Source organism: Macrotis lagotis, chromosome 1, assembly GCF_037893015.1.
Source record: "Macrotis lagotis isolate mMagLag1 chromosome 1, bilby.v1.9.chrom.fasta, whole genome shotgun sequence".
Classification (NCBI taxonomy): Eukaryota; Metazoa; Chordata; class Mammalia; order Peramelemorphia; family Peramelidae; genus Macrotis; species Macrotis lagotis.
This window is the reverse complement of record NC_133658.1, coordinates 237,610,648-237,623,782: the sequence shown is the minus strand read 5'-3', so window position 1 is coordinate 237,623,782 and position 13,135 is coordinate 237,610,648. Positions and strand designations below refer to the sequence as shown.

Genomic DNA, 13,135 nt, shown 5'->3' with positions numbered 1-13,135 from the left:
TGTTTTCCAAAGGTAACACTAATAATGCCTAAATGTGAATGATTGTTCTTTTTTGTGTACTATAGAAGATATTAGGAGTGAAAGAAGCCTGAGTTGTCCAGGCCAGGATGAGAGGAGGAGGAGAAAGGAGGAGAGAAACAGAGATAGACAGACCCTAAGAGAGACAGAGACAGAGAGAGATAGACATAGAGAGACACAGTCAGATGGACAGAGACTGACAAAAGACAGAGACAGTCAGACAGTGAGAGATAGAGAGACAGAGTGAGATACAGAGAGAGAGGAGACAGAAAGACAAAAGACAGAGACACACACAGAAAGAGACATGGAGAGAGAGACAGAGACAGACACACACACACAAAGACAGAGCACCAAAGAAGAGAGACAGAAACAGAGACTGAGAGACAAAAAGAGATAGAACCAGATACAGAGAGAAATTTCCAAGATTTAGCAATTTTTTCTACAGCTGGTCAAGGAGTTTATTATACCTGAGGCATATGTTTTGCCATGAGGCAAAATTTAATCTGAGGCAACCAAAGAGACACAACAGAATATTGTGGGGAAAGAATTAGAAATCAAGAGAACTGAATTCTCCTTCTCAGCCTATAGTTTGCTTTGACTTCTCTGAGACCAAGTGCCTCTGGTAACTTTGGAAGAACTGAGTTCAAATGCAGCTTCAGATTCTTACCTAACTGAGTGACCTTGGGCCAATCACTAAACCTCTGTCTTCCTCAGTTTCCTCAGCTGTAAAATGGGAATAGAGATAGCACTTAATTCCAGGGTGATTGTAAGGATATACATAGTTCTGATTCATGATATTTAATATTTAATATTTAATAAATACTATTTTTCTTTTCTTCTGTGCAGGTCAATTTCTTGACCTCAGTTTTTTTTTTATCTTTAAGAAGTTTTGGAATGATTCCTAGGATGATAGGTTTAGAGTTGGAAGGGATGTATTGAGCCCAATCCCCTCATTTTACATATGAGGAAACTGAGACTCAGAGAGGCTAAGTGACTTGCCTAGAGAGTCATACAGCTAGAAAGTGAAGATTTTAACTTGGGACTTCTGGAGAGATCTACCCACTATGTTTCCAAGTTTCTTGAAGGGGGTTGTACTAGATGACATTCTACATTCCAGGTTCAGAATTACATACAGAGTTGAATTGCACAGGCTCAGTCTGCAAAATGGATGGAATAATACCCACCCTAGCTATCTCTCATGTGACTCACAGAGGTTGTTTGTAGGTCAAAGGAGAGATCAACTGGGAAAATACTTTGAAAAAATGAAAAAATAGTAATGTTCCTGAGAGCTTGAGAGATTTGCCCAGGGTCAAGAGTGGGGTATGGGAGAGAGGTAGACCTGTAAATCAGGTCTTCCTGACTCTCTTCTCTTTTCCACATCATCCCCTGAGTAAAAGGAAGATAAGGAAAGGGAAAAAGTGTTTGTATAATAACTGCTATGGGCTAGGCACTGTGCTAACCACTTTAAAAAATTATCTCATTTGATGCTCACAACTATCCTATTATCTCCATTTTCTGCATTTGAGAAACTGAGGCAAACTCAGGTTAATTGACTTTCTCAGGGTCACAAGGTTTATAAAAGGGCTAAGGTTGGATTTGAACTCATGTCTTCCTGATTGCAGGTCCCATGCTCTCTCTACTGTGCCAACAACTTCCTCTGGTCTTTAGGATCCTATGTGGCCAATTTCTGCTTCTTTATAGTAGGGGTTCCTTAACTGACCTGAGAGAATTATTTTGTATTTTTAGAGTCCTTTTTATTAGTGTGTTCCAGAAATTCAAGATTATTTTAATGTATCCCTTTCAGACAATTTTTCCCTGCTGCAAGCATTTGCGGGTCGACTTTGTTTCCTGACTGGCAGAGCAATGTGTGACATCACACAGCGTCTATCAGGTAAGAAACCCCTGGATGAGTTTTATGTTCCTCATATTATGGTACACTACATTTTGCTGTTGTATCCATTCTATGGTGTCTAAAACACCCTGCCCTTTCATATATAACTACTTTAAATGGTCCATTCCTTAGTTTTTACCCTTTTTTGTAAAATAGTTGAAACATATTTCTTCAAGCATTTCATTTTATGTATGAGTGCCTCTTGGTGTGTTAATAAGGAAAATTATTGAGTTGGATTTAACAAAATTTATATATAATCTATATGTATATAATATATATTAAGTTCATTTAACATGTAGTATGTAAGATGGAACATACTCATTATTTTGTATAATAGAGATATTCATTTATACATATTATTGATGCCTTTTGTTTTTATAATAGTCATTTCTGAGTAGATCTCTACCCCCCCATTCCTGGGTCTTTTTCCTACTTCTTCCTCCCAATGATTTTTTCCTTGTAACAAAGGAAAACAACTAAGAAAAACCAGCCAATCGTGACAATGTCTGACAAACAGAGTGTGCCACATTCTACATATAAGGATAAATAAGTGAAAAACATCACTGGTGAAAAGAACATGTATTTTTTTATCTCTAGGACCAAGGTGGGGCATCATAATGACATGACATTTGGTTTTGACATTGTTTTTTGTATTTGGGTTTTTGTAAGTCATTATGTATGCCATTTTACTGGTTCTGTAGACTTTACCTTGCATCAGTTCATAAAAGTCTTCCCATATTTCTTTAAATTTCTCACTTGTCCTTTCTCTTCTGCAGTAATATTTCATAGCATTTGTATAGCAGAATTTGTTCAATCATTCCTCAATTAATGGGCTTCTATTTTGTTTCCAATACTTTGCTTCTATAAAAGGTACTGCTATAAATGTTTTAGGTCATAGAGACCTTTATTTTTCTGACTTTGACTTCACTGAAATATATAACTAGGAGTAGAATATCAGGTGACATATATAGTTTAGTCATTTTTCTTTTCTTAAATAATAATTTATTACCCCCCTCACTATCACTTACATGGAAAAACAATTTTTAACATTAGTTGTTTTTTAGTTTTGAGTTCCAATTTCTATCCTTCCCTCCTTTTCCCCTCCCTGAGACAGAAAGCAATCTGATACAGTTTACAAATATGCAATCATTTAAAACATTTCCATATTAGTCATTTTATTCAAGAATACAGAAAAATAAAGGGCGGCTAGGTGGTGTGGTGGATAAAGCACCGCCCTTGGAGTCAGGAGTACCTGGGTTCAAATCCTGTCTCAGACACTTAATTATGTAGCTGTGTGGTCTTGGGCAAGCCACTTAACTCCATTTGCCTTGCAAAAAAAAAAAAGAATACAGAAAAATAGAAGAGAGAAAGTAAAAAATTATATTCACAGTTTGAACAATATTGCTATTATTATGATTAGTATTTTCCTGGTTCTGCTCACTTCACTTCGTATCAGTTTATGTATGTTTTTCTAGGTTTTCCTAAAGTCTTCCTGCTCATCATTTCTTATAGCACAATAATATTCCATCACATTCAAATACTATAATTTGTTTAGCCATTCCTCATTGATAGGAATCTGCTCAATTTCCAGTTCTTAGTCACCACAAACATTGTTATTGTACAAATAGGTCCTTTTCTCTTTTTTTTAAAATCATTTTTCTTAATAATTCAAATGGTTTCCAGAATGGTTTGACTAGTTCATACTTTCAATCACAGGGTATTAGTTTGCCTTTCTGCAACCACCCCAACATTGACTATTTTCATTTTTTATTATCCTTACCAATTTACTTTATGAGAGATAAAACCTTAGAGTTATTCTAATTTGTATTTTTCTTAATATATTAGTGGTTTAGAAATTTTTTTAATAGGTTTTTTTTTTGCAAAAAAATGGGGTTAAGTGGCTTGCCCAAGGCCACAGAGCTAGATAATTATTAAGTTTCTGAGACTGAATTTGAACCCAGGTACTCCTGACTCCAGGGCCAGTGCTTTATCCACTGCACTACCTTGCCACCCCTGTTTAGAAATTCTTGAAATACCTCTTTCAGTAACTATTTGTTCCAATCCTTTAGCCATTTATCTATTAGAGAATGCTTTACCAAAAAATCATATGGAGGCTAACAGGAATCATTTTTTACCATTCTTTCTGACATAGTTTCTGAGAATAGACTGTTAGAAAGCAGGCTGTTGCTTGTCATGTCACCATATTCAGATTTCAGCTAAGTTATACTGACCTGAGTTTAGCTTCTTGTAGAGATAGAAAGTAAGCTTAGAAACATTTTACTCTTAGAGTAAAGGAGATCTCCAATTCTGGTGCCATTGATGGAATTGATCTAGAAGAATTTTTTTTATCTCCCTTTTAGATTGAACATGACAAAATATTTGGCTTTTTGCCCTTAGATAATGACAGGCTAATAAAGGGGAAACTGAGTCTATCACTCCTTCAATTCTTAAATTTATGATCCTTGTAAACTGATCACATTTCTCATTAACTCTCTGAAAAATATGAGATCTAGAAGGGGCCTCAGGCATCAATTAGTCTAAGCTTGCATGTCTACAACTTTAAGTTACCAAGTAAGGTCTTTTATTCTATGGAGGGGAAATGCCTTACCCAAATCATACAGCCAGTAAGTGGGAGAACTGAGACTTGAAAAACCAGAGTGTCTTGCTTCAAGTCTTTGTATTCTTTCTTTTATGCCTCTGTGAGGAATTAAATTTGTATTTAGCCTAGTTAGGTTTTTTTTTTTTTTGGAAATAAAACAAAATTTATTTTAAAGGTTACAAGACATAGGAAGACTAGGGTGAGAAATAGAAATAAAAGAACAGCCAAGCAGTGTTGACTGGGCCATTGTCAGAGAAGACTAAGCAGGCCCTGAACTGGAGATCAACTCAGGTTTTTATGTCTTTCTTCTCATCTAGAGGGCAAAAGGTGAACTCACTTTCTCTTATAGACTGGGAATTAGGTAGAGGGTAAAACCCAAGGAGATCAGGATACAAATTTTACATTAAACAATGAATCAATGGTACTTTAAGAATGAGGAGAATGGGGCGGCTAGGTGGCCGCAGTGGATAAAGCACAGGCCCTGGAGTCAGGAGTACCTGGGTTCAAATCCGGTCTCAGACACTTAATAATTACCTAGTTCTGTGGCCTTGGGCAAGCCACTTAACCCCATTTCCCTTGCAAAAAAAAAAAAAAACCTATTGCAAAAACCTAAAAAAAAAGAGGAGGATCTTCATCCAAGATTACAATTGTTTCTGTTACAATCATAATTCTCTACTTCAAGTCAATTTACATCTCAAGAGTCAATTTACATACCCACCCAAATTCATTCTGTTGCATTCACATTCTCTTCATCTTCCCCTGCATCATTCCCCACCTCAAATTATTTTAGGACCAGATTCTTCTAGGCCTTTCACAGTCCATTTGGAGATGAATGTATTACAGGAGGGCTTCATTGAGGCAGGGTCCAGGGAAGTTAGTTACTTTACTCCTAAAAAGGGATTGAATTTAACCTTGCAATTCCAAAACTCTTTACTACTGATTTTGAAAGAGGTTAAAACTATCTCCTTGAAAATGCCCCTCCCTCTCTTCTTGGCCAAGGTAAAAATTCTATGGGTGTGGAACCTTGCGGATCCTGTTAATCCCTATAAATCAACAAGCTTTATTAAAAGCTTACAGTGAATTAGGCACTGTGCTAAGACCTAGGAATTCAAAGAAAAGAGTGAAAACAGATCCTGCCCCAAGGAGTTAATATTCATGTTTTTAAAGTTTTTTTTTATATTTTCTGTTTCTTACCTCACCATAGTATCCCATGTATCCTTTCCCCCACCACTTCCTAAAAGCCACTCCATATGATAAACAGTACTTTTTTAAAGATTAAGAAAAATATCATCACAGCAGGTCAATGCATTGAAAAAGTCCAAAAACATGTGCATTGCACAAACCCATAGGCCTCCCACTTCTACAAATTGGTGGGTTAGTGAGTCTTCTCATATCTCTTCATTAAAGTTCTATATGATCATTATAATTTTGTTAAAAGAGGAAGCTAGGTGACTCAGTTAGATGGAGCACTGAGCTTTAAGTCAGGAGGATGGAGTTCGAATCCAACCTCAGACCACTAGCTGTATGACCTTCCACAAGTCATTTAACTCTGATTGCCTTGAAACAAAGACCATCTCCAGGCATACTGATTCTTATCTGGCTACTGAATCCGGATGGCTCCAGAGGAGAAAGTGAGGCTGGTGACATAGCACAGCACCATCTCACTCAAATCCAATGTACTTGTCTTGCCATCACCTCCCTCATATCATGGTCCTCTTTGAAAAAGAAGGAAAAACATCATCACTCAATTTTATTAAACTCACTTTTGTTTTTTTTGCTGTGTTGTTCTTTCCATTTACAATGTTGTGGTTAATGTGCATATTGTTTTCTTGGTTCTGCTTCATTCTGCATCAGTTCACATAGATCTTTCCATGCTTTCCCTGTAGCCGCTGGCTACTTGGGTTTGATTCTGCCTGTGAGGAATCATTATTCAGAATGGGAAAGCATAGGTGGAAATAAAGCAAAAGTTTATTGAAGAAGTTACAAGACATAGGAAGGGCTAGGGATAGAGATAGATAAAGAATAGCCAAGGAACCTTGGCTGGGCTATGGTCAGAGAAGACTGTCAGCCCTGAACCAGGGTCCAACCCAGGTTTTTGTCTTGCTTCTCATCCCGAGGGCAAAAGGTGAACTCCCTTCCCCTATACTGGTCTAGGTAGAGGGTAAAGCCCAAGGAGATCAGGATACAAATTTTACATTAAACAATGGAACTTTAAGAATGGGGGGGGGGCGGCTAGGTGGCACAATGGATAGAGCACCAGTCCTGGAGTCTGGAGTACCTAGTCTCAGATACTTAATAATTACCTAGCTGTGTGGCCTTGGGCGAGCCGTTTAACCCCATTTGTCTTGCAAAAACCTAAAAACCCCCCAAAAGAATGGGGAGGGTCCTCACCCAAGATTACAATTATTTCTGTTACAGTCATAATTCTCTACTTCAAGTCAATTTACATCTCCACCCAAATTCTTTCTGTTACATTCAAATTCTCATCTTCCCCTGCATCATCCCTATAGCCATCACACACATCATTTCTTATAGCAAACAGTAAATTCCATGATATTTATATACTACAATTTGTTTAGCCATTCCCCAATTGGTAGGCATTTGTTTTATTTCCAATTCTTAGTTATCATAAAAAGGTGTTGCTATATAAATATTTTTGAGTATATGATGACCTTTTTCTTACCAATAATTTTCTTACAATGAAATAATTTCCTCAGTAATGAAATCTCTGACTCAACATATGGACTTTTTTGGAGTCACTTGATTAGTCATTATTTTATAAGTATTACAGGTCACTAATTGCTTTCCAAAATGGTTGGACCATTTCCACCAACAATGTATTCATATGCCTATCTTTCTAACTCTTGCATTGCCATGGAGCTAATATTCTAATGGAGGAGACAGCTTGTATTGATGTAAATACATATAGATTATTTGTATGAAAGTACAGAAAATATGTATGTAAGTACATACAGACAATGCAAAATGAATATAAGATAATTTTGAGCATCAAGGCACTAGCAGTTGAGGTTGAAAAGAGATCAAGAAAGGCGTAATGAAGGAGTTGGAGCTTGAGCTAATTCATGAAAGAAGCCAGATATTCTAAGATGTGGAGGTGAGGAAGGAATGTAACGAGAGAAGAAGAAATAGGAGATTGTGCAAATAGAATATTAAGTTGGCTAGTATGGATTGCAGAGAACATGGAGTGGAGAAATGTGTCAGAAGACTGGAAAAGAAATGAAAGGACTAGGTCATAAAGAACTGTAAGCCCTAGAAGAGTTTATATTTGATTCTAGAGGCTATACAGGATCACTGGAGTTTTTTTGAATGGGCAGGCTATGTGCTTAGACTTATAACTTTAGTGAAATCACCTTGATATCTGTGGGGATAGGAGGCAGGAAGACAAAAAAATAGGAGGCTATTTGAATCACTTTGTGTGACAGTTATGTAAGCAGAGAGAAAAGGATATGAGAGATGGTAAAGAGACAGAAATGATCAGATGTGGTAATTGAGTATATATAAGCGGAGTGACTGAAAGTTAGGAACCCAGGATGACATGGATATTGCAAAGGTAGGTATCTAGAAAGATGTCTCACTTGTCAATTATAGAGAAGTTTGGGAGAGGTGTTTGTGTGTGTGTGTGTGTGTGTGTGTGTACTTCTGTGATATCTTATTCAATATGTATAATAGGTAGTTTGTGATGCTGAACTGGAGCTCAGGAAAGAGAATAGAATACTGGATAAATAGATTTATGAGTCATCTGTGAAGAGATGATAATTAACTCATGGGTATTGAGGAGGTCATCAAATGACAGTGTGAAAAGAGAAGGGAGCCTAGGAGGAGACTGTTCAGATAAGTAGGAAGAGAATCAAGAGAAGAATGTATCACAAAACCCTAGAATGAAAATCCAAGAAGTTGACAATGTCAAATGCTTACAAGAGAGGCCAAGAAAGATGAGGATTGAGATTGGCTAGTTTCACTGAATGGCTTCTCTCCCTCGCCCTTCCCACCTCCCTCATACAGGGAGGAATTGTTTTGAAATACAGAAGAGGAATTGTTTTGAAAAAAAAAGGTGACACTAAAAGAAAAGCTACCCTAACTGTTTTTAAAAATAAAGAAAAGCATAAACAAGAAACATTTTTCCATTAAAGAGATATGAAGCATTGTTTACTGTTAGTTTTAAGTCTTCACAGAATAGAGTGAGTGATAACAGTCTGCCTAAGCAGATGAGATATATGGTGTAAACTCTGATATGGGTGGGCTTGATATGGACCTGAGAAGATAAATGTGAAAGGGTACCCTTTCTGTGATGATACAACCATTTTTTTGAGGATACTGGACTCTGATGGAGGAGAGCTGCTGCTGGGATGGATAGAGAGAGAAGCAGGACCTGGCAGAGTTCTTTACTAGCAAGTAGCCCAAAACCCTAGAGTGAGAAAAACTCCTATTCCATTTTTTGGAATTCATATTTACTTAGCTAGATCAGTGATTTTATTGTACTCTCTCCCTGGGTTCAGATTGCAACCCATTCATGATGGTTTTTTCTTTGCAATTTTTATTTATGCCCTCCCACAAATGATGCTCAAAGGATCTACCCTATGTGCTCGAGCCCTTCTTGGATTTTAAATATTCTGAGGCTAACTGTTATCTCTCACTTTCATAAAATCACCTGTCTAACTTCTTTACTCTTTAAAAAATATTTAATCTTTTCCCAATTGAATGTAAAAATGCTTTTAAACATTTCTATTTTAGAATTTTGAGTCAAATTCTCTCCCTTCCTTTTCTTCACCCTTTCTGGACATAGTAAACAATTTGTTAGAGGTTATTTACATGCAATCATACACAACATATTTCCATATTAGTCATGTTGTGAAAGAAAACAGACCAAAAAACCCCATAAAAATTAAAGTGAAAAATAGTATACTTCACTCTATTTTCAGACTCCATCAGTTCTTTCTTTGGAGGTGAAAAGCATTTTTCATCATGCATGAGTTCTTTAAAATTGTCTTGGATCATTGTATTGCTAAGAATATCGAAGTCATTTTCAGTTGATTATTCTACAATATTGCTATTTCTGTGTCAGCATTCTCTTACTTCTGCTTATTCCACTCTTCATCCATTCATCCAAGTCTTTCTGAAATTAACTTGCTCATCATCTACCACAACTTATTCATCCATTCCCCATTGATGGACATTACCTCCATTTTCAATTTTTTGCCAACACAAAAAAGAACTGCTATAAATAATAATTCTGTACAAATAGGTCCTTCCGTCCCCACCCTCCCTCTTTTTTTTTTAATCATTATGTATGACAGATCCGATAGTGATATTACTGGATCAGTTTGATTGTCCTTTAGATTTAGTTCCAGATTGCTCTTCAGAATGGCTGCATCAGTTCACAACTCCCCCAACAGTGCATTAGTGTCCCAGTCTTTCCACATCTCCTCCAACATTTATCTTTTTCCTTTTCTGTCGTATCAGTCAATCTACCTAACTCCTTTTCTGATGAACCTTTTCTTTGATCATGTTTATTATGCTTTGTAGTATCTACATCCTCATGATTAACATGTGATAGTTTGTTGATATTCTCTAAATTTCTCTATTGCCTTTTATCTATCTATCTATCTATCTATCTATCTATCTATCTATCTTGCAAGGCAATGGGGTTAAGTGACTTGTCCAAGGTCACACAGCTAAGTTAGTATTGAGTTTCTGATCTCTATTGCCTTTGCAATTCTGCACAATCCCCATTCTTCAGAGATTATTTTATATTTTTGGCCTGCATCTAATAACAGCATTAATTTCCATTTCAGACCTGGCTTGAAGTGTTCTGTATGCCTTCTGCCAGAGGAACAATATGGATAATGCTTTGAAACTCTTGTTTCAAAATCTTGTTTACCAAATCTAGTAGCCAAAAATATCTTCCTTGTGTAGAAATTAGCACATTGTTTATAGACCTGGAATTTCACTCTCTGGTTAATGGAAGGATGAGGATATCCACTCTCAGCTATTTGAGTTGCTGACCAGAAGTGCCTTGGGAAGGCAGTGTGGAAAGAATACTGAATTTGTAGTTATAGAACTTGAGTTCAAATCTCATTTCTGCCACTTATTCCTTGTGTGATTTTGGGCAAATAACTTAATTTCTTTGTGTCTCATTTTCCTTATCTATAAAATCAGAGACCCCTAAGGTCCCTTTCAGCTCTAAATCTTTTTTATCTAAGAATTCAACTCTTCCATTTCATCCAGGGAAACTAGCTTGTTTCTACCTGTGGAATGGTGCTTATCCCCAATCTGATAACTATTCTATCCCTGCTTCACAGAGCCTTTGTCTCAGCATGACACCACTCTTGCAGTTTCTGCCTGCTGCTTGTTCCTTTTTTTAATTGACCTAGAGCCTTATTACTTGTTACCTAAACTATGTCCTCGTGGCTCAGATCTTCTGTTTAGATCCCTTGCCTTATTGCTCTAGTCTGCTCTTTCTACCTCATTTATCCCACATCTATGAACTCTAGAATTCTTGTCTGTCTAAATCTGATGGATAACTCCTGTCTCCTCGTCTCTGACATTGATAACTTGTCTGGATTAAACTACTGGCCCAGTTAATTTATAGCATCTGCAACCCCTGTTTTTTGTCCTGGGTGCTTCAGTTGGTTCTATTGCCACTCAGGTGCCAAAATGACAATAGCATTGATTTGGGGGCATGCTGGGGGGTAGGCAGAAATATGTGGGAATGGATTCTATACAAGAACACTCACTCTTGATTTAGATACACCAATCCCTGATTTGGGGACATTCTTTTCTGACCTTATGCAGACAATCTGCTTCAGTCTAGAAATAGGTGATCATCATTTTCTCCAATCCTTGAACTTTATTATAATTTTTCCATTCTGTTCCAAGAGACTAAAAATGGCAGCTGTTTCTCCCCTGAAGCCACTCTTCATTAAGCTCAGTACTAGCCATGGGTAGAGGAGATGGTAATTTCAACTGACATAGAGAGATGGCCAATAAAAGCTCGGCTTAATAGGAGTAAATCTCTTGCTAATTACCCCCAGCTACATTTAAGCCTAAACTTAATGGGCCTTTTTCCACTGTGATGTCTCCCAAGAGGACATCTGCAGTCTCAGTCAGCTAGAAAGACCATTGACGGCCAATTCCTACAATCACGGTGCCTGAGTTGGCTTGCCTCCCTCTCTTTCAGCAAAGAAAATATGAATAGAAATGGAGTTTAGGACTCAGGAACAAAAAATAAGGGTGGAAGGGATTGTATCTGTCATTGGAATATAAGGGAAGGTGGCTCTTCTTCCAGTTTGAAATACATTCACATCACTGAGTTTGAGAGGTTCTTGTCTTCTCAAGTAGAGAGTAGTGTTCCAGTGGGTAGGAGTTACTTTAGGATCAGTGGAGTTGGCACTTAATTTTAGTTAGCATTAATCTTTAGTGACTGGAATAAGCATTTCACAGCCTTAGTTAGGGACAAGATTCATCAGCAAGTCTGACAATATTTGTAACAATATTTGAGGACAAAGAACTGCTTTTAGGAAGGCAGGATAAGGCAAAGCAGATTCTAGACCTTCTGCCCCAGTATCAGCATTACTCTGTGGTGTTTCTTTCTTGCTAGTGCTGCTTCAATTCTTTTGGTCTTCTTTGCTCTATTTCCAGCTTACTTAACACTTGTTTCCTCTCAATCTTTTTTTTTTTTTTGGTTTTTGCAAGGCAATGGGGTTAAGTGACTTGCTCAAGGTCACATAGCTAGGTAATTGTTACGTGTCTGAGGCCGGATTTGAACTCAGGCCCTCCTGACTCTAGAGCCAAAGCTCTATGCACTGTGCCACCCAACTGCCCCTGTTTCTCCCAATCTTGACTGACTTTCTTAGGATTGACTGCTTCCTTTTCTAGATCTCTAGTATCCACTCCTTAGTTGGACTTCTGTTACTGAGCAGTTCATGTCCAGTCCTATGACATTGCTGCCCATGATTGAATTTCTAGGTCTGAAGTCAGTGAACATGAGTTCAAATTGCATTTATATTCCTCTAATGTGTGACCCTGGACAAATCACTAAAGCTTTCTGAGTCTTAATTTCCTTACCTGTAGAATAAGAAATTATAACAGTCTAGAATTATGATCTATGAAATCACTGCCCACTGAAAGGGCAGATAATAATTACAGACACCACTGTTTTATATGCTCTTGTCTCCTTTAGTTTCTCATTTTCCAGCTGGTCTGGTCTGGTTAACTGTGGACATTGGTGAAAGTATGTATTAGCTTGTAACTCTATAAGGACATAACCTACACTTATCTGACAGCAGAGGGAGCAGATGACCAGGCTCTGCCATCCTCCCTAACAGTTTGGCATGCTGAGAACATTCCTGTCCTGCTTTGTGGATGTTGTCCCATCCTGGGACATAGTTGCCTGTGCCTCATTCTGAGCTTATGGGAATATCAGTCTGCAGAAGAGGTGTGACAAGGTGATTATAGAATCATTGGTTCTTTCTTCATCCTGCCATTGATAATTAGGCTAGCAGCAGTAAAAAATTATATGGCTGTGAATAAATGTTTGTCCCAAGGGTTCCTCTGAATAGACTTACCTGGAAGCTATATCCTTCCTGATGCAATGGAGGGGATAATGT

General features: G+C 37.5%; 1 protein-coding gene across 2 annotated transcripts in view; it reads left to right on the top strand.

Moving 5' to 3' along the window:
- The window catches only part of TOGARAM2 (TOG array regulator of axonemal microtubules 2), a 95,801-nt gene that overhangs the window by 72,618 nt on the left and 10,048 nt on the right, over nucleotides 1-13,135 (top strand). For both annotated transcript variants that reach the window (XM_074209789.1, XM_074209790.1), the window contains one exon: nucleotides 1,823-1,909. In XM_074209789.1, the coding sequence (XP_074065890.1) occupies nucleotides 1,823-1,909 (87 nt within the window). The remainder of the gene's footprint in view (nucleotides 1-1,822; nucleotides 1,910-13,135) is intronic.